Source organism: Lycorma delicatula, chromosome 6 (genome assembly GCF_047948215.1).
Source record: "Lycorma delicatula isolate Av1 chromosome 6, ASM4794821v1, whole genome shotgun sequence".
NCBI lineage: Eukaryota > Metazoa > Arthropoda > Insecta > Hemiptera > Fulgoridae > Lycorma > Lycorma delicatula.
In genome coordinates, this window is record NC_134460.1 from 18,167,209 (window position 1) to 18,189,918 (window position 22,710).

Genomic DNA, 22,710 nt, shown 5'->3' on the forward strand with positions numbered 1-22,710 from the left:
GTCTGACGGATATTCCCCTTTTTCATAAATATTACACACTAGTTTGTATAATCTATCAATCGCTTCCTCACCCGCACTGCGCAGTAATCCTACAGGCATTCCGTCTATTCCAGGAGCCTTTCTGCCATTTAAATCTTTTAATGCTCTCTTAAATTCAGATCTCAGTATTGTTTCTCCCATTTCATCCTCCTCAACTTCCTCTATAACATTCTAATTCATTTCCTGTACGCTCTGTCTATTTTACCAATGTTCATTTCTCTTTCCACTTCTAATTTAAGATCACAAAGAAATAATTAATTTAATTTTAATTAAAATCTGATACAAAATAAAACCTTAACCTAAAATATAAAAATTAATTTTTTACTGCTACAAATATTTTTTGGGAATAATAAAATGGTAAAGCTTATTTACACATTCATCTTTCTAAGTTGCTTTTAGAGTATAAGAGTAATTAGTATTTTATTACAGAATAAATAGAATTAAAAAAATATTTTTAAAAAACAAAAAAAAAGATTTGATTTAAAATTCTTAACATTCAGAGAAAAAATTTGAAACCAAGCTACTAACTAAATAACTTTTTACATTTTATATAATTATATAATTCCATTATATATAAATAATTGGAAACTACTTTTTCTTATTTTATATGGAAATGCTCATACTAAGGACTTTTTGGAGTTAATTAACAGCACCTTCTAAAATGTTAGTACCAGTAGATAATAGTTATCTACCTACACATTGAAGTCTCCAAAAACTTTTGAGAAACTATTAGAACAATTTCAATTAATTAATTTATAATTTTTAACTATTTTAAAATGATTCATCATGTAAACAACCTAAAAAATATTTTTTTATTAAATTGTACAATTCAGGAACTGACATTTCACACAAAACAGAATCTTTAGTCATGTAGAAACAAAACAAAGATCAAAACTTAATATTTCCTTCTTAAAATGTATTACAAATATTCTTCTATAAAAGAAAACCTAATCTTGAACGATGTATATCTATTAACTTTGTTGTATGTTAAATTTAAGAAATAACTGTTGAATTATATGTAAGTTTCAATGAGATAAATAGCTATAATTAAACTTATTACTTAAATTATTTCGCGTTTTCCTGAGGTACAAAAATAATTATATTTTGTGTTAAAACTCAATATGTTGTGCACAATAATTTATTTGACTGGAAAAATCTATGATCATGAAAATAACTAAGCTTATTTTTTCCATCACTGAATTTAAATCTTAAAAAGCACAAATAAACAGTTTGAAAAAATGATAATTTAAAAATAAAATTGTTAATTTATATAAAATTATTCATTTCTGATGACAATATTTATTAAGAATGAACAGTAGGAAGGAGTTTCACATGCTGTATAAAGTAATAAATAAATACCAAATAAAGGCCAGAAGTTAACATTAAAGTTTATTATTAATATTAATCAAAAGCTTTTTTTGTTGTATTTTATGACAAAATAAAAAAAAAATCAATTTTAGTTTTAGTTTTCCTGAATTATCAAAATAATAATAATAGACATAAGGTACAATTTTAATACCAGTATAAATTATAGAGTAAACGTTGTAATCAATATGTATATGTTGTATTGTAATTTAAATATATTTCAATAAATTTTCTTTTTTTTAATGTTATACCAACAATTTAAAATCTAAAAAATAAATTTATAATAAAATGTGTGATAATGAACTGTTTTTTATTTCCCCTTAACATATTACATAATAGTGATTATAAGATAATATATAAATAGTATTATTATTATTAAGTTAAAAGTATAAGTTTTATTACTGTAAAACTATGAATTGCCTTAAGAGCTATATATGTAAATTATTTATTAAAAATTATAAATTAATATACATTAACAACGTAAAAATTAAATTACTTTATAAAATATTATTTTACTATTTATAAAAATCATAATCCTTTGCTATGTAAACCAGTGGGAAAATTAAATTTCTTTTGTTTTACTTGTAGGACCTTCCTAGAATTTTTTTTAATCTCTGGTCTCTCCCTCCCCCAATCATATAGTATGGTTCTTTTGGTCACTTACTGTCATCACTATTGCTCACCACTGGTTTATAAGTTTAACAGTGTAAAATTTCTTTGAAATACTGGGCATAAGTACTAAAATATATGAATCTATATGAAAATAAAATGTATGACATTTTATTTTCAATCTCAAAATAAAAATTAAATGACTATCTTACTGGTTATACTTAATTTTTACAACTTTATGTAAAAATATATCTTTGGTTATAAGGTGTAATTTATATCTCTTTTTACTTCATGCTTTTGCCAAACTTGAAAAGAAATTTACAAAATCCAAGTTTATAACTGTATTTAAAAAATATTTATCATCGGTATATAAATAATCATAATATTTGAGCTTGCAGTCCTTGGTAATCAATTACAATGGATTGGAGTAAAATACAAATCCTTACATCTTGTACTGTGCTAGTTATAAATAAATAAAATTACTGTTATATAAAATATAGACCGAGAAAAAGATTAATTTAAACAAGCAGTGAAACCTTCGTCTTCTGATGAAGTTCAACAGTAAATAAAGTAATATCAATACCAGTTAAGAAACAGCTGCAATTCTCTAAATTAGGAATGTGATGTCTGACTGGGAGAACAGAAAACAAAATATGCATATATTATTCAGGATTTATATGATGGAACTAGATCAATGGTAAGAAGCAGTATAGTTTGATTACAAGTAATTAGAAGTTAGTTGGAATCAAGAACTCTTAAACTCTGCTCCTGTTATAGAAGTCCAGATTGAGAATAAAAAGAAAAGCAGACACTGTATTTTCTTTAAATAAGTACATATGAGGTCTGTAAATAAAGTAATGAGACTAGTTTTTTTTTGGCAGCCAAAGTAGCAAACTGTAAAATTACTAGTAAACATATGGTTATATGAACAGCTGATTTATATTAGGTATTAATATTTTTAGTCTATTGTGGCCACATAAAATGTAAACAAACTTTTTGTGAAACGAGTTTTTGTTGTGCATTACAAAAATGAGTGATACTAATTATGAGCAACGTTGTGCAATCAAGTTTTGTGTTAAACTCGGTGAGAATGCTACTGAAACTTTTACAAAATTGAAAAGGGCGTGTGGAGATGACACTCTGTCATGAACCCAAGTTTTTAGGTGATTTAAAGTATTTTCAGATAGCCAAGAATCAGCTGCGGATGATCCTTCTCTGGAAGACCGTTAACATCAAAACGTGACAACAATGTTGAGCAAATCAGAGACTTGGTATGGTACAACCAGCAACTAACTGTCAGAATAATTGCAGAACAACTGAATTTGAACCATACCACAGTCCATCAAATTTTGACAAACGAATTGGATATGAAAAAACTTTGTGCAAAATTGGTCTCAAAAAACCTCACTGTTGAACAGAAGAACAACAGGGTGACTTCCACCCTGGATAGTGTGCCAGGGTGGCACACTATCCTGTGCCATGATAGTGTCTCTATCCAGTGACACCCTGCCACTATCTTCTAGGGTGAATTGAAACTAATCTTAATTTTCAAAAAAAATGTTATTACTGGTGATGAATCTTGGATATTTGAGTGCAATCCAGAAACAAAATGCCAGAGCAAGGAGTGGCACACTTCAAACTCGACACATACCAAAAAAACAAAAATGAGCATATCAAAACCATGCTAATTTGTTTCTTCAACAGTAATGGCATTGTCCATAAGCAGTTTTTGCCTAAAGATCAGACTGTAAATAATATGTTTACCAAGAAATTCTTGAAAGACTGCGGAAAAGAGTTGCCCGCATGAAACTAGCCATCAAAGAAAACTGGATGCTGCAACATGACAATGCACCTTGTCACACTGCACTCAATTAATGAGTTTTTGGCAAAGAAAACCATTCCTGTAATTCCTCAACCACCTCCTTCACATGGATTGAGTCCCTGCAACGTTTTCCTGTTCCCGACTTGTTTTTTTGAGAAAAACATCTCAAAAGACACCATTTTGGAACAGTAGAAAAGATTTTAAAAAATCTAACTGATCATCTGAAGGATATTCCAGTTTATGATTTCCAACACTGCTATGAAGAGTGAGAAAACCATTTTAAGTGTTGCATGGCTTCCCAAGAGAACTATTTAGAAAGTGATACAGTCCATATATAATTGGATTGTAAATAAAAAGTTTTTCTGAACCAGTCTCATTACTTTATTTACAGATCTCGTAATTCATAAGTGAAAAGTTGGAAAACCACATATTCAAAAGGGAGTTTTTTAGCATCATTAAAATGAATAAAATCATAAATGACAGAAAATTTTTAAAATACCAAAATATCCAAAAGAAATTTCAGAGAAATCGGACGTGCTCTGAGAAATATACTTTGAACAGAGATGGTTGTAAAGATATAGAAGGGGAAAATCAAGGAAAACGTGAATGGAAAGTATGAATAAGGCTTTAAGAAAGGTGGATGAAGAATAAGAAATAAAGAATTTTGTAACAAAAATCAAACTCAAAAGAATTATTCAGTACGCATATATGAAATTAAATCTTTCAGTATAAAGACATAGTTAAGAAAACTCAATAATCACAAGCAAGGTTTACAGAATTTTGTGTTTTATGAAAAAAGCCAACCTGACTAGAATTTGACCCCAGAACCTTCTGGATGAAAAGCAGAGATATTACCACTTTGCTACTGTGGTCAGTAGTATGGTTAAATTTTACAGTAATACTAATTATACATCTACGTATTTGTATCTTATCTGAAAAAAAATTTATAATTTAAACAATATAATGAAAATTGCAATTTGTAATCACACAAAGTAATTAAGTAAAAGATTAATGATAATCTATGACACTCACAAGAAAACCTGAATCTCTTTATTGTTTTAGTACACAAGCAAACCACTTAAGTAGTGTCAAATGATCATTCAGTTCATATGGCTTTCTATTTGGTGATTTCACATACGTCAGTAAGAATTTGATACTTTTTACATCACATGCCACTGTTCACCAAGAACCAGTAAGATAGTAGAGGTTTTTTCATTAAAAAAAATTAATTTTAAGTGATATCAATTTATACAATCAGCTCCTATTATATGCATTACCACATGCAGCGTAATTGCACATAACACTGTTTAACTTAAGTAATCTATGGGAATTAATTTGTTAAATGTACTTAGATAAATATTTCATCTTACTACTATTTCACAGTTGACAAGATTAATCAAATCAACATACGGTAATACAGTTCCCAAATAAAATTATTTTTTTCACTTCATAATTCTATGCACATTACATACCTATAAAATCGTACAAACAAAAAACCCATGACTTAAAAAACTGGAGTTCTCAAACCCTAAAACCTAAAAAAAAAAAAAAAAACATTACAGCAAATTAAAAAAGAGAAAGTTATATTAAACAGTATTTCCAAACAAAACAGTTCAAGATTTTGTTACATTTGAATGCAAGAAGATGTATATGAGAAGCAAACATTCGAAACCACATTTTCCCCCAAAAAATAAAAAGTGAGTTAGGTGCACATTCATATTCTTCAAATTCACTATTTTTTCAATAATTTTAAAACTCACGAAGAAATTGGCATTTCAAAAAATGTTTTGATATTCTTCAACCATAGTATTCAATCAATTCATGCTTCCTCCAACCAGCCAATCAGAAGTACTCAAAACTGGTCAGCTGTGCACTAACAGTAAAGTACACTACACTAATAAAATAACAAAAGTCTGGTTATGTTTCTTGGTGTTCAGTATAATCTATTGTGATTTTGTGAGTTTACTATCAAAATAAAAATATTTTGTGATGTAGGAAATAGTAAACGGTATTAATAGGAACTGTAAATGACTGAGAAACAAGAAAGAGGCAGGTAACTGGTTGAAAGGTAAAACAGGCTAAAATAAGGGGATATTCAACACCTGTAAGTTCAAATTTGTACATTCCATGTAAACATTCAAAAAACAAATTATGTTCTAAAGTTAGGCCTTGAGATGTTAAAAAGTTAAGAGACAGGCTCTATATAGTTCCTGACAGTGACAATACTTGATTATCTCATCATTAATTGTTTCAAAAAATATAATTCAACATAGGCCAAATTACCCAAATAAAAACAAATCAAAATCTATGGGCTTGTGTCATGCTTTGTCTCCTTCTTACTTTACTACATCTGATACTGGTGGAAGGATCTCTGTTGTAAAAATAAATTTTAGCTATAAAATAGGCTGTAAAAGATTATCCAATATTAAAAAGGTATATGCTGGAGAAACTACTGAAGAAAAATGAGAAGGAGACAGAAAAAGTCATTTGTGTGTAAACAAAAAAATAAAAGTTAGAGTTTATCTCTAGCTTGAAAGCATCAGAAAGTTACTATAGTAATAGAAAATCAAAGCATCTATATCTGCACTGTGCGTTAAGCATTATAATGCTTCATGAAATCTATAATAAAACTTTTATATAAAAAATAACTTTTATAATAAAAAATTTTTACAAAGTTCATTTCACAATGTTCAGATGGAAATTTGTAAATGAGTACAATAGGTCCCCTGCGAGTGATATTTGTAGTGCACACTCCTTTTTTTACCAGAAGATAAAAAAATTACTTCCAGGTTCTATAGAGCGAGTAAATGTTATGACTGAAAAAAAAATTCCTAAGCTAAGAGCAAATCCACTTTTTTCTTTTCTTAAATAAGAAATGGATGAATTAGCAGTATGTGTTCTGACCTGCAAAAAACTAAACAGTTACTCGGTACAAGCACTCAAGATGCTTATTACTTGAGACAATAAAACTTCTATAGTTTATGCATAATAGATTAAAAATCCAACTTTCTACATGTGCATGGAAGAGGAAGGAGGTAAAGGATACATTGAGATTTATCTGCTTGGATCTTCAAGAGAAGAAAATTCTGAGATTGTACAATGATGGCTGTATTTCTCAAAATAAGAATAACAAAGGCTATTTTTTATATTAATCAAATTCAAGCATCAAAAATGAATTATTATATTTCCCAATGAGAGGACACAGTTTTCTGCCAACAGACTGCGGGTGTGAAACCGATAGATTTGCTTGCGTCAGAGAGGCAACAGTGTTATGTTGCCTAAAAACATGTTAACAACATATTAACTTGAACAACATGTTAATGCTTTGTGGCAAGCCAGATGGGATGAGGCAGAGGACAATGTTATACACATGGTCTCTTTCCAGATGCTGTTAGTCTGCAGGGCGCCTCTTAGGTAAAACCGAATAAGTACATGATTAATATCTTTCTGAGCATGGTGCTTTTAGGGACAGGCTGCAGAGGTTCGGCCTGGAAACTAAATACATACAAAACTCATCATGTTTTGTATGAATGCTCTATTTCATACAAAATGGACTATGGACTATTTGTCAGCTCAACATTATTGGGTCGGTGTTAGATCTCCGTGTTAATTGGTGAAACCGGCCGAAAGGGTCACAGAGGAAAGCTTCATACATTACTTAGCAAAAGAAAGGACAGCTGCTTGGAAAAGCCCAAGAGGCACCCTAGACCCTCTCAGCATCAACATCGGTAAGTTTAAAATCCACCTATAAGAAATAGTTTTCTACTTCTGTTTTTGTTATGTTATGTTTTGACAGTTGTTGTTTTTGTTTTCTTTGTTATTGGGTATTGAACTCAACTTTTTACCTTCAAGGTAGATGGAGGATTTCAGTTCTTAATTTTTGTTATTCAGTCTTGTTTAAGACTTAGGTTTATATGTGTTTTATTTTATTTTCTTGAGAGTTGTTAGTAATACTATTAGTTGTTAGTAATGTCACATGTGGCATTTGCATTGATGGCATCCAGACTGAGGCAAAAACAAGGCTGAGAGATGCCTTTTGCCAAGATTTTGAATGTGATCTCCAGTAAAGCCCATAAGGGATAGGTATGGAGGGGGTGGTGTGCGGTGACCGAAACTACCACATGTTGAAAAAATTCTTAAAAAAATTCAACAGTGGTATCCAAGGAAAGATATGATGAAATTTACAGAAAATTTGTGCGTGTCAAGGTTGTGGAGATTGACTGGGAATTTTTAAATGGGAAATCACTTAGTCTTATTTCTGAAATTTGCCAAACATTACTAAACAAAAGCATACAATTTTGGATAAAAATAAAGGTATAGTAAAGTTTAAAGAATTTAGAAACTATAGATTTGAAGATCTTTGTGAACATATTGGTTTAAAATTGCTAAAAAAGAAGATTAAATTTTCCAATGTAAAAAGAATTTTCTTAAGACAATCTCTACTTTGTCTTCCCACATCAGTAGAAAAGAAAAAAAGATGTTGAAAAACTTTTAAAATCAATGTGTGGAGAATAATGGCAAAATCAACCTTGTGATGTTTTCAGATAGTATAAAAACATCTATTATCAACCATCCTTCAATGAAGATGTAGAAGAAGTTTGTGACTATTTAGAAGAAGACATTGGTTTTAAATTTAATTAATTTTGTCAACTTGACTAGCCTTAAAATAATTTTTTTTTACATAAATTTGTATTGTAGTTCTCCCATACATTTTTACTTCAAATAAAATGTGTAAAATATAATAATATTAATAAACAGGGAGTATTATTTATTTCATCCCAAGTGTGCTACCTCCATTTTTCAAACAATCAAAATTTGATTTCTCCTCGTGTTCAAACAAAACATGTTATCTCCAAAATTGAAATGTATTTTTTAAATTACTAGTATATTAGACGTATGATACATACGTCAAAATTATATATGAAAATTTTAATTACGATCATTGAGATAGTAATAAAAAAAGAAATCACTTTTAAAAATTTAATTTGGTTTTTTGTTTTGTAATTTATCAGTTTTTGTGTTTCCTGAGAAGTTGCATCTAAAGGAGAAATCACAATTTGAATGTTTGCTCCACATATAGAGAAGGTATTTGTAATCACACCAATGAACATGATCGAAATACACATAAATAGACATTGCAAAAGTTTTATATGACCAACTAAAATTAAGAAAGTACACACAAAAATTCTTCATGGAAACATATTTTTAGTGCATTAAAATTATGCAATACTAAAGCAGTTACTATATAAAACAAATGTTACAGTAGTATTCTTTTTTATATCAGGAAATTAAAGATCATCTTCATTTTCTGATTTTGGAAAGATGAAAAACAAAATTCTCTTAAAATAAGACTACAGCATTATTTTGAGTGACATGAATAAAAGCCACAACTAATGAAAAGATGCATAAAACAGATCATTTAAATTAAAAATATTCTGTATAAATGATATTTACCAATCCAATTTTTTAATAGCCACAGCTTATAAAAATCAATCATGTGACAAAGCCCATAATATGACTGTACATTTCTAAATAAAATTATCCAATCATAGTCCTTTTTCTTCCTCTTGTCCTAACCTCCTCAAACCGTGTTATTACTTCCTTATATTTTTTATTATTATCTTGATATGACAATAATATCTTTTTAAAAAATCTATCTGAATTAGCATGTGTACTCAGAAGAGCTCTTTCTAAAACATACAAATCAACAGCTTTATCTTCTGCAGAAGTACTAACATGACTTAGTCCAAAATCAATAAAATAAATTTTATTTGCTTTAATAAGAATATTAGAAGTAGTAAGATCACCATGTATTATATTATTTACATGCATTTTGCCGACTGATGCTCCTATTTCATAAGCTAGTTTATCAATACATTTTTTATTTTCTTCATTTTCCTCATCTTCATTTAATTTATTAATATAATCTTTTGCAGTTGTACTATTTTCAATATCTTCCATAAATATACAACGTCTTTTTAAATCAACTAGATATAAGGCTGGGGTAAATATTCCTACAAGAAAAAATAAAATAAATATGGTTTAAATAAGTACACATAACATACATACACAAATATAATAAAGATAAATATAGTACATAAAAAGTATGGATTTATGAATGTAAACGTACATATAGTCCAAATAAGAACACAGCTTAAATAAGTACACGGTATTCAATTCACTCAAAAATGTTTTACTCTGCTAAGTAATCAGGCATTTACTTTAGCACCATGTCGATAATACTACTTTAGCAACATATTATAACATAAATGCTGCATTGCTACAGGTAGGAGATTACAATCCATGTAATTGTATAATTACTTTTACAGTCATCCTTCAGTCATTAGAAACATCTTACAAGCTTGATTTGTTATATTATAATAGTGAGAAAAAAAGTTTAATGTAGCACCTGATTTCTCAGCATCATATTATAAACTTAATATAATAAAATCTTTCACTTTCAGAAAAATTAAAGACTGTAAAATATGTAGAGCGAATAATTTAAAATTTCTCTTAATAATGTATATATTACACAAAGTTAAATAAATTAACTGTTTATAAGCAATTTTCTTCTATTTCTTTAAATCTTATTATTAGTACAATAACAATAAAACTAAAGAGAATTTTTTATATCTTAGTGTAAGTCATAATTAAAAATCAAGAATAAATATACAGACTAATTATGAAAATAAATTTTTCAATCGATTCCGTTTTATTACTCTATTAGATGGTTAATTTACTAATAATCAATAAAATAAAAATTGAATATTAAGCTGAAATTAGTTTTAAAATATATATCTAATTATTACTTTACAACAATTACAGATTATTCCTCCATGCTACGCCCAAACACTTCATGAGTGCAAGAACAGTAGAGCTCTTCAAAATTCATGAACCCAATATCTCTATGAGACCACTGATTAATATTAAAACTAACTCATCATACATCATAACAAATTTAATACTCATAGTTTTACAAATAAAAATGAAAATACCAAACATTTAAAACAAATAATGGATGCAAGTTTACCAAGATTAACCTACAAAATAATAATGCTAATCAATACACAAAAATAAACAGTTTTAAATAATGTATTCCAGCATACATTATTAAATCATAGATATTATAGAAAATAGATTTTTAAAAAAATCATAAAACCGAGATCATATATGGACTCAAAAATATTATGGAAACAAAGTTATCTGCTAAAAAAAAATGCACGAGTAAATATGGGATATTTTGTGTGTGCGCACATGTGTATGTGTGCACATGGGATGTCATATTTACTATGCCAAAACAAACTTGATCAACTTACAGTCAGCTCTGTAACTTTGTTTTGATCCACTGGCAAGCAGTTTATTAAAATTGTTTTGTTGTCTCAAAAGAAATTATACATTTTATTATCTTGTTACAGTTTCTCATTCATTTTTATATTTTTACACATTTCCGATCTTTAAATATGTGTTTTTGATTGCAATCTCTGCAATACCTAAGGTAAATACAATTTTTATCTTCTTAACTAACATGTAAAAGTTTATTCAATTTATGATTCATAGCTGATTTGACCTCCTCTATGAATCATGAGACCTTGCCGTTGGTGAGGGGGAGACCTTGAGTGCTCAGGGATACAGAGTAGCTGGACCAAAGGTGCAACCATATCGGAGAGGTATCTGTTTAGAGCCAGACTAAGGAATGATTCCTGAAAGAGGGCAGCAGCTCTTTCAGTAGTTGTTAGGGGTGTGAGTTACAATGACTTAAACGGCATATCAACATCACTCAGTCCTCTGAGTACTGCGCAGCTGAAAGCAATGGAAAACTACAGCTGTTTTTTTTTCCAAGAAAATGTGGCTCTCTGCATTTTCAATAGCAATAATGGAGGCGCCTTCCTTGGTAAAATATTCCGGAGGTAAAATAGTCCCCCGTTCGGATCTCCGGGTGGGGACTACTAAGGAAGGGGTCACCAGAAAAATAAAAAATAACATTCTACGAGTCGGAGCGCGGAATGTTAGAAGCTTAAAAAAGGTTGGTAGGGTAGAAAATTTAAAAAGGGAAATGGATAGGGTAAAGGTGGATATAGTAGGAATTAGTGAGGTTCGGTGGGAAGAGGAAGGCGACTTTTGGTCAGGGGATTTTAGAGTAATTAACTCAGCGTCAAATAATGGGCAGGCAGAAGTAGGTATCGTGATGAACAAGAAGATAGGGAGGAGAGTGGAGTATTTCAAGACGCATAGCGATAGAATCATTGTAATAAGGATAAAATCAAAACCTAAACCGACAACGATTGTTAACGTCTATATGCCTGCAACCACCCATGATGATGATGAGGTAGAGTGTGTATACGAAGAGATTGATGAAGCAATTAAACACATAAAAGGAGATGAAAATTTAATAATAGTTGGAGATTGGAATGCAAGCATTGGAAAAGGCAAGGAAGGAAATATAGTGGATGAATACGGGCTGGGCAAAAGGAATGAAAGAGGGGACCGACTTATAGAGTTTTGCACGAAGTATAATTTAGTAATTGCCAACACCCAATTTAAAAATCATAATAGAAGAATATACACTTGGAAAAAGCCAGGCAAGGTATCAGATAGATTATATCATGGTTAAGCAAAGATTTAGAAATCAACTCGTTGACTGCAAAACTTACCCTGGAGCAGAATTGATAGCGACCATAATTTGGTGATAATGAAATGTAGATTGGGGTTTAAAAACCTGAAGAAAAGGTGTCAGATGAATCGGTGGAATTTAGAGAAGCTTGAGGAAGAGGAGGTAAAAAAGATTTTTGAGGAGGACATCGCAAGAGGTCTGAGTAAAAAAGATAAGGTAGAAAATGTAGAAGAAGAATGGGAGAATGTTAAAAAGGAAATTCTTAAATCAGCAGAAGCAAACTTAGGCGGAATAAAAAGAACCGGTAGAAAACCTTGGGTTTCAGACGATATATTGCAGCTGATGGATGAACGTAGAAAATATAAGAATGCTAGTGAAGAAGAGAGTAAAAGGAACTATCGGCAATTAAGAAATGCTATAAACAGGAAGTGCAAACTGGCGAAAGAAGAGTGGATTAAAGAAAAGTGTTCAGAAGTGGAAAGAGAAATGAACATTGGTAAAATAGACGGAGCATACAGGAAAGTTAAGGAAAATTTTGGGGTACATAAATTAAAATCTAATAATGTGTTAAACAAAGATGGTACACCAATATATAATACGAAAGGTAAAGGCGATAGATGGGGGGAATATATTGAAGAGTTATACGGAAGAAATGAATTAGAAAATGGTGTTAAAGAGGAAGTTGAGTTGGATGAAATGGGAGAAACAATACTGAGATCTGAATTTAAGAGAGCATTAAAAGATTTAAATGGCAGAAAGGCTCCTGGAATAGACGGAATACCTGTAGAATTACTGTGCAGTGTAGGTGAGGAAGCGATTGATAGATTATACAAACTGGTGTGTAATATTTATGAAAAAGGGGAAGTTCCGTCAGACTTCAAAAAAAGTGTTATAGTAATGATACCAAAGAAAGCAGGAGCACATAAATGTGAAGAATACAGAACAATTAGTTTAACTAGTCATGCATCAAAAATCTTAACTAGAATTCTATACAGAAGAATTGAGAGGAGAGTGGAAGAAGTGTTAGGAGAAGACCAATTTGGTTTCAGGAAAAGTATAGGGACAAGGGAAGCAATTTTAGGCCTCAGATTAATAATAGAAGGAAGATTAAAGAAAAACAAACCGACATACTTGGCGTTTATAGACCTAGAAAAGGCATTCGATAACATAGACTGGAATAGAATGTTCAGCATTTTAAAAAAATTAGGGTTCAAATTCAGAGATAGAAGAACAATTGCTAACATGTACAGGAACCAAACAGCAACAGTAACAATTGAAGAACACAAGAAAGGGAGTCCGACAAGGATGTTCCCTATCTCCGTTACTTTTTAATCTTTACATGGAACTAGCAGTTAACGATGTTAAAGAACAATTTAGATTCGGAGTAACAGTACAAGGTGAAAAGATAAAGATGCTACGATTTGCTGATGTTATAGTAATTCTAGCCGAGAGTAAAAAGGATTTAGAAGAAACAATGAACGGCATAGATGAAGTCCTACGCAAGAACTATCGCATGAAAATAAACAAGAACAAAACAAAAGTAATTAAATGTAGTAGAAATAACAAAGATGGACCACTGAATGTGAAAATAGGAGGAGAAAAGATTATGGAGGTAGAATAATTTTGTTATTTGGGTAGTAGAATTACTAAAGATGGACGAAGCAGGAGCGATATAAAATGCTGAATAGCACAAGCGAAACGAGCCTTCAGTAAGAAATATAATTTGTTTACATCAAAAATTAATTTAAATGTCAGGAAAAGATTTTTTAAAGTGTATGTTTGGAGTGTCACTTTATATGGAAGTGAAACTTGCACGATCGGAGTATCTGAGAAGAAAAGATTAGAAGCTTTTGAAATGCGGTGCTATAGGAGAATGTTAAAAATCAGACGGGTGGATAAAGTGACAAATGAAGAGGTATTGCGGCAAATAGATGAAGAAAGAAGCATTTGGAAAAATATAGTTAAAAGAAGAGACAGACTTATAGGCCACATACTAAGGCATCCTGGAATAGTCGCTTTAATATTGGAAGGACAGGTAGAAGGGAAAAATTGTGTAGGCAGGCCACGTTTGGAATATGTAAAACAAATTGTTAGGGATGTAGGATGTAGAGGGTATACTGAAATGAAACGACTAGCACTAGATAGGGAATCATGGAGAGCTGCATCAAACCAGTCAAATGACTGAAGACAAAAAAAAGATGATTTGAGATAAGTCTTAACTTTTCAGTGAAAAAATCTGGATGTCTCCAGGTAAAATGAAAAGTACAGAAAAATTTTTATTACTTAAAAATAATTATCATACAATTACGACTAGTCCTCAAGTTGGTACACAATAGCAAATTCCAAATAATCAAAAGTTAAGATTTACAACAGTAATTTACTTTACAAAAACAATCACAGGCTCTGGCTTGGCCTAACTGATTTCAAAGTGAAATTGAATGTCAAATATGATGCCATTCTTCAAGGTGGAAAGTATCCATTTTTATCATTACAATGACTGAGTTCACTTTTGTATATATTTAACTGGATAGATCACAAAAATAAAACAATTTTTTAGTTTTATTTTTCTTATAAATGTCCTTTTTTGATAAATTGGACTAGGATTCAAGAAAATTGCAATATGTGAGATTGTGCTACTGATCTGACTATATATATGTACAATAGAATCTCGAATATCTGACTTTCAACGATTACTTGACATGAAGACTATAAAATTATTACATATTTAATGTTGTAATTAAAAAGTCAGAGTTATGTCTATAGGTTAAACTTTTTTAAATTTTACCTGCATCTATGTTAATAAATTGCTCCCATGGGATTGCTCATGTACTCTCCACATCAATCAGTGTTGCTCTTGTAATAATGTGATTATTCATGTTATTCTGTATGTATTTTTGTGATAGTAATATTAAGATTTAAATTTTCAGTTAAACAGACAGAAAGGTTATTGTTATAATCAAGTAAAAAAGTTAAAAGTATTTAAATGACTGGATGAAGGTGAATCAATGCAGAAAATTTTTATTGACCTTGTGGCAGGAAAAGCAGGAAATGAAAGAGATTGAACTAGAAAAATGGATTTGCAATCATAATTATTTCTGAAGATGTTCTTAAAGAAAAAAATACAAAAGATTGCGAGTGTGGAACATTATTTTTGATGATAATGCAACTCTGTCACTAGCTAGAGTGCCAAATAAAAACAGCTTCGGGCAGGCAAACAAATGTCAATAAAGAACTATTTTTAAAATTAACAATCTTTATATGTTCTATACTTTTATAGCTATATTACATTTTTTTCATATGACATCAAAATAATGTAATTTCAGTAATAATGAATTTTTGAAAAGACCATTTTTTTATGTTGCTTTTCACTATTTATTTTACATAAAAATCAAATAACATTATAACTGAAATGTTATTGAAAGGGATGTCATCATTAAAGTTTAAAAAACATAAGCACATAGATGGACATTAGTTCTATCTCGAGTGTCAAAATAGCACTGGCATTACTATTAGTATAATGGATGGGATAGTGTACTGCAACAGAACATCACAAGCAGCAAAGAGCCAGTTGCCAGTACAGCAATCCATCCTTACTCTAGTCATTCTGCTGAGTTTTCTAAACTTTTAAAAATAAAACATTAATTGGCTGTTTATATTAATTATCCTGCTTTCTTGTAATGTAAATTACTAGAAGTTCAAGAAGCACTAATCAGAGATTTTTCATCCGATAATAATAATGTTCATTTGTTCATTACACAAGACAGTCCCTGTGGTGAACAGAGACAAGGTGTCATTAGTACAGCAGAATACAATGTGCATTTCAGTGAGCTTGGCATACTGATATTCAACAAACAATTCAGCCAATTAATAAACAGAAAGTGAAAGAATTTCACTTTTCTTTCCCTTCTTATTAAGTACGGCATGGCTTAATAGGAGGGGACACAATTAATTACTGCCAAAACTAACTGTTTCTAGCCATTCTTGAGAATGGTTAAATTTGTGACTCACATCAACTTGCCAATAATTATTACGATTATTTCACTTACCATACAATCCACCATAACTTACACTCTGTCTGGGTCTGATACAGCAAAAAAAAATACTATATATCTACGTACCAGCTACTTTACACCTAACTATTCCTCTTGCTTCAGCCTTTATTCTTTCTTTTGTAAGGGTGTCATCAAGTTCAGGATGTCTGTATTTTTTGTTGAAACGTTCTTTTACAATCACTGGTTTTTGTAGATATACCCCTTTATATATTCTACCTTCCGCACCTTGTTTTATGATAGTAAAGTTTGTGTTATTATCCATTATCCAAAGTAAAAACAAAATCGCCGTAGTGATATAAAATTTTCGCGATATCTTTAACACTACTATATTATTTCCAAATTCTGAAGTTAACCTACAAATCAACACGTTATTATGAATACATCGATTGACGTTGACATACCAACAAACAGATCGCGATATATCGAGCTATCGATAATATACATCAATCAAAACACCGAAGCGAGTTTTGCATTGTAAAATTCATAACTCCATAAATTTTAAAATAAGGTCCATTTTAAAAATTAATAACAAAAGTACACTTCTAATATTTTTTCTGGTCTTTTAATAAACCATAATAATATACCTTATAATAACCCATATAATAAACCTTAGTAAAAACTGTTGTAAATTTAAAATATAAATTATGAAATATTTAATCAACAAAATGTTTATACGGTCTAGATAAATTATTAATTCTAGATCGTGGATACCAGTGTTCTTTGGTGGTTGGGTTTCCATTAAACTACACATCTCAGGAATGGTCGACCTGAGACTGAACAAGACTACACCTCATTTACATTCGTACATATCATCCTCTGAAATAATGCCTTATGGTGGCTTCAGAGGATAAACAGAAAAATGAGAGGTAAATTATTATTAATTAATGTATTTCATAAAAACAGTTATGAATTTTTGTTTTATTATTCTTATAATATAATAAATAGCATAGTTATAATAAACAGTAAATTTATATATTTTGTATTATGTGTTTATGGTAATTGTAATGTTTATTTTTATTTTTTTAATTTGTTTGTAGTTATTCATATTTCTATGGATTAAGAGATAAATACATTTGACAGAAAATTTTAATGTTTAATATATTGTTAGTATGTAATCTAATGATGTTTGTAACATAAAAACAATACATAAATGAATAAATTAATGGCCGCATATTTACAACCAAATAATAGCTAAAAATAATTATTTTTTTTACTAATTTATATGTTGCAATCTGTTCAACTCTCTCTCTTTTTCTGTTTAGCTTCTGGAACCAACATAATTTACTACTTCAGAGAATGAATGAGGATGATACGTATAAATGTAAATAAAGTGTAGTCTTGTACAGTCTCAAATCAACCATTCCTGAGACATGTGGTTAATTGAACCCCAATCACCAAAATACTCCAATATCACTGTCTAGTATTCAAATCCAAATAAAAGCAACTAAAATTTACTAGGATTTGAACCTCAGAACCTTTGACTTTTGAAAATCAGCTATTAAACAACTTTTCTTTCTTTTTTCTGTTTAGCCTTCGGTAACTACCGTGTAGATAATACTTCAGAGGATGAGTGAGGATGATATGTATGAGTGTAACTGAAGTGTAGTCTTGTACATTCTCAGTTCGACCATTCCTGAGATGAGCGGTTAATTAAAACCCAACCACCAAAGAACACCGGTATCCACGATCTAGTATTCAAATCCGTGTAAAAATAGCTGGCTTTACTAGGACTTGAACGCTGGAACTCTCAACTTCCAAATCAGCTGATTTGGGAAGACGCGTTCACCACTAGACCAACCCGGTGGGTTAGCTATTAAACAACTGACTTGGGACAAGTTAACCCATAGACCAGTCTGGTGGGCTAAAAAAGATTGTGTAACTTATAATTATAACTAGTTAACTTATAACTTATAATTAAATGGGTGTTAGATACCAATGCTGTATTAACACATGTTGAGTCCTTGACGGCTGGCACAAGACTGACTTACAAGAGCATTAGATCATAGTTAAAAATTCATTTAAAATGGAGTAACAAAAAAAGTGAGAGATTTAAAAAGGAATAAGAAAAAGGTGAGAAACCTTCAATTAAAAATTAAATAACTCAATTATTAATAACTTTGTATAATTAATTGTTATTAATAATAATCTGAGCTATTTTTTAGTAAAGAATGTTTAACTGAATACCCATTTGAATTAGTTTTGTTTATTATGGAATTATACCATTTGTATTTTTTAATACAGAAAGATGATTTAACTACAAGCAAATATACTCTAAAATATTTTAGAATATTTTCTGTAAAATTACAAACTTTATATTTACAAAAAATATTTCTTGATTAGTTGATAAATTCTACATAGTGTTACCTGAAAAAAATCAATGTATTCATATCATGTGAAATCAATTATTCACATGCAAAAAGTTTTTAATTATAACTAAATGAGCTAAAATATTGTTATAAGTTTAAGCTGGCTTCTTGATAATAAAAATAATTTTAAGTCATATCCATTTGATTATTTAAAATGAAAACCAATAAAAAAAAAAATCAAGAGGTATTATTATTTCAAATGGTAATTCATCAGTGAATTAGGTTGTAACGTGATCTGTTGCTATGAGGCTCGGCTGATAAATTTTGCACATATATGCATAGCATTGGAATGAAATAAAAAATTAATAAAAGTACAATACCTTAGCTATAAAATGCGGTATTTATATTTCAATATAATCCCCGTTTACATTGATACACTTTTCCCAACGTGTGACAGGTTTTTGCATTGCGTCACTGAAAAATTCTGGCGGTCTATCTCGGATCCAAGTGGCCACAACTCCTTCGCCTCATCATCGGTGGTGTAATGATTACCTTTGAGATCCCTCTTGAGATGAGGAAAGTGGAAGTCGCACGGAGCCAAATCCAGCAATTGTGGCGGATGCGGAATAAGCTCAAACTTCAGCTTGCGGAGAGCCTCTGTAATGGCGTGTGTTAGGCCGCGCATTGTCATGTTGTAAGATTATGGGCCTGGTGGTCGTTCGAACGCGACATCGCGTTCAGCATCGCGACTCGTCATCTGAGATGTCTCAATGTACCGATCGGAGTTCACAGTCGTTCCATGTTTCAGATACTCAGTCGCATAAACGTGTTTGACGTCCCAATACACCGTCAAAGGAGTTTCTTCGCCGAGGCTTCAGTTTTGAATTTTTTGGGTTTTGGCTATTCGTGATGTCTGTATTCCATGCTTTACCTTTTTCCTTCTGGGTTGTAATGATGTACCCAACTCCCATCCCCGATCACAATATTGAAAAGGAAGTCGTTTCCTTCGGCACGATAGTGCTGTTAAAGTTCTTCGCAACATTCGACACGACGCTGCTTGTATCCGTCCCTCAGTTTGCACGGTACCCATCGTACATAGATTTTACGGTAACCCAACTGCTCAATAATATGGCCTACTCGTTCTTTAGATATGTCTAATTGAATAGCGATGCGTTGCTGGGTGATTTGCCAGTCACTTTGAAGCAAATCGTCCACCTGCTTTCGATGTTTCTCGTCAGTCACAAAAACTGGTCGTCCGCTGCGAGGTGCGTCTTAAATTGTCGCTTTACCAGCTTCACATTCGCGAAATTTCAACGCCCGCCTATTCACAGTACTCCTGTCAACAGTTTCACTACCGTAAACCGCTTTTAAACGATGAAAAATATTCGTAGGATTCACATTTTCTGCTGTTAAAAATTCAATTACTGCGCGCGGTTTTAACCGTGCTGACATAATGACTGTACTCAACTCCATTTTAGCTGCTACTGAAAACAAACCGGTAAACGGATTTCAGCGCATTATCGCAGGTTTGTAGAGGGGGATTTTAGTTATCATGTGCTGCCACGCCCAACTCGATAGTACATTTTGTTCCGTGTACAACGTTAGTGTGCAAAATTTATCAGCTAATACTTGTAAAATAAATATTTTTTTATTCATACAAATTTTTCATTGTAATAATTAATATTCTAATAAAGAAAAAGATAAACAGGCAGGATAAATGATTGTCTTCCATTTGTATAAATAAAACTATAAATATAAACATTATAAATTTTATATAAAGAGGTATATTTGCGTGCCCTAGATATTTTAATGGACTAATTTTGAAAAATTCTTTCAGCTATATCAATTAGCTACGTAGTAATTAAATCACCTATCCCTCTGGTACCATCCCATTACTCTTAGCAACAATAAAGATGGCAACATACAATATAATTCAATTGAAATAGATAAAATTATAATATAGTTTAGTTATAGTTTAATTGAAATAAAAAAAAAACTATTTTAAGTATATCAAAGTACAGGATCTGATTCACCTAAGTCGATGGTAGGAATCATTACTAAACTCAGTGTGGCTGTGAATTATCACAACCCTCTTGATTAATATTAGAGAAAATGAAATATGATAAAGAAGTAATTTTTTTTAATGTCTTTACCTTCAAGGGCTAATAAAAATGGAATAAAAGAGATTCTGATTCCATGCTACCTCTGTTTATAGAAAAAATTAAATATTGAGATATTAACATTATCAATATGTTTTCTACATGGTTCTTGGTCCCTCAGGTCCTCTTCAACTAATAAAATTAAACAGGCCTTTCAATTAGGACAAAATTTAATGTTATTGAATTTTAAACTGAACTCTTCTCCACATATAATACAATTTATTTTTCATGTCTTTATATTTCTAACAAAACTAATGTAAACGCGGTCATTATTTTCATTTGTATCAGTTAAACAGAAAACTTAAAGTTTATTAAATAAATCAAGTATATTTTCTTGATTTAAAAGAAAATTTCAACAGGAATTAATGATTATAATAACTGAAATACACACCAAATTTAAATATAAAATATTTATTGGGTAACATTTCTTCTTGTGAATAATTTGCAGTTATAAATAAAACATTAGCAGAAACATTTCTAAATTTCAAATAGGGTTCTGTGCTTCCAACTTTTTTCGAAAGTTGAGAAAAGTAAAACTTTATTTACTTTCTCTGAATTAATTTTAGTAAAAAATCTTAATTGAAAAAAAAAAGTAAATTTTTTTTGTTTAAAATGCCTTTTAAATTCTGGTGAAAGGATTCCATCCTGTAGTGCATTAAGCAACAAATTTTGCTGTCAGTACCATTACTAAAAAAAAATCTGATCTGGACACCACATGATTTCCTTGTACGCCTATTACATACTCACATTTTCTGCTGCATTTCATTATACTTATTTCATTTGAAAGTGAGATACGATCCTCCAATTCTTTAATAAAGTGGACAGTTACACAATTGCTGAAATATTTTTTTTTTTAACGTCAAATATTTATACAATTGTTAATTTAACAATCATACATGAAATATTAGGATAAAGTAAAAGTCCCTTTATTACCCGTACTACTAGATCAGTATTATTCGTATCTTTGTGAGTTGCTGATTAACAAAAGCTTCAGATTTCTGGTGTGTTGTATAAATAAAAGTTAATAATAATTAAACCATTCAGTTTAGTAAACTTCTGTATACTGGTTACAAATGTTAATTTCGATCTTACGGTGTAAAATATTCAGTTTTTATTATTGGATTATTTGGTGAATAATCAAAAATCAAAAAGAAACAATCATACAGGAAAAAGAAAGATAACATGAAGAAATATGTCTCAAATAAACAACAAGATGAATATGAAGAGGAAGAAAAAGTTAAGAACAAGGGAAGAATAAAAAAATTAAGAGAGAATGATGAATATAAAGAGAGAAAATTTGAAAACTAGAGTACATGTACACAAATTATGATCAGAAGAATTATGTCAAACCAAAGAGCGATTAACTGATTGGCAACAAAAAACAAATAAACGAAATTATGATCAACTCTGTCTTAGGGAGAATATTGTCTGACAACATCAGAGCAGTAATGAACTAAAAGATAAGAATTTTTGAAATTGATTAAAGATTGGGCATGTGTGTCTCAGTGTATATATTGTTCTTGGGAGGGTCTATTTTTCAGTCCCCCAGTAATTAATTTAAAAAAAATTTAACTACTTTAAAATTAAACAGAAATTCCAGAATAATTAAATAAAATTAGACTAGAAAATCCAAAACTAATACGATTCTAAATTATAATTTTCAATGAATATTATTAAATAATCAGACGTTTCACCAAATCTATTATATATACACTTATGTAATGCCTATTAAATTCCATATACAAAT

General features: G+C 30.2%; 1 protein-coding gene across 1 annotated transcript; it reads right to left on the minus strand.

Moving 5' to 3' along the window:
- Window positions 1-1,496: 1,496 nt before the first annotated feature.
- Tcs5 (TP53 regulating kinase) lies at window positions 1,497-16,874 on the minus strand. Its single transcript, XM_075369303.1, has 3 exons — window positions 16,565-16,874; window positions 9,290-9,849; window positions 1,497-5,370 (listed from the first exon to the last, which is right to left on the minus strand). Exons 1-2 carry the CDS (start codon window positions 16,758-16,760, stop codon window positions 9,374-9,376), a joined length of 672 nt encoding a protein of 223 aa, XP_075225418.1. The 5' UTR covers window positions 16,761-16,874; the 3' UTR covers window positions 1,497-5,370; window positions 9,290-9,373.
- Window positions 16,875-22,710: the final 5,836 nt, after the last annotated feature.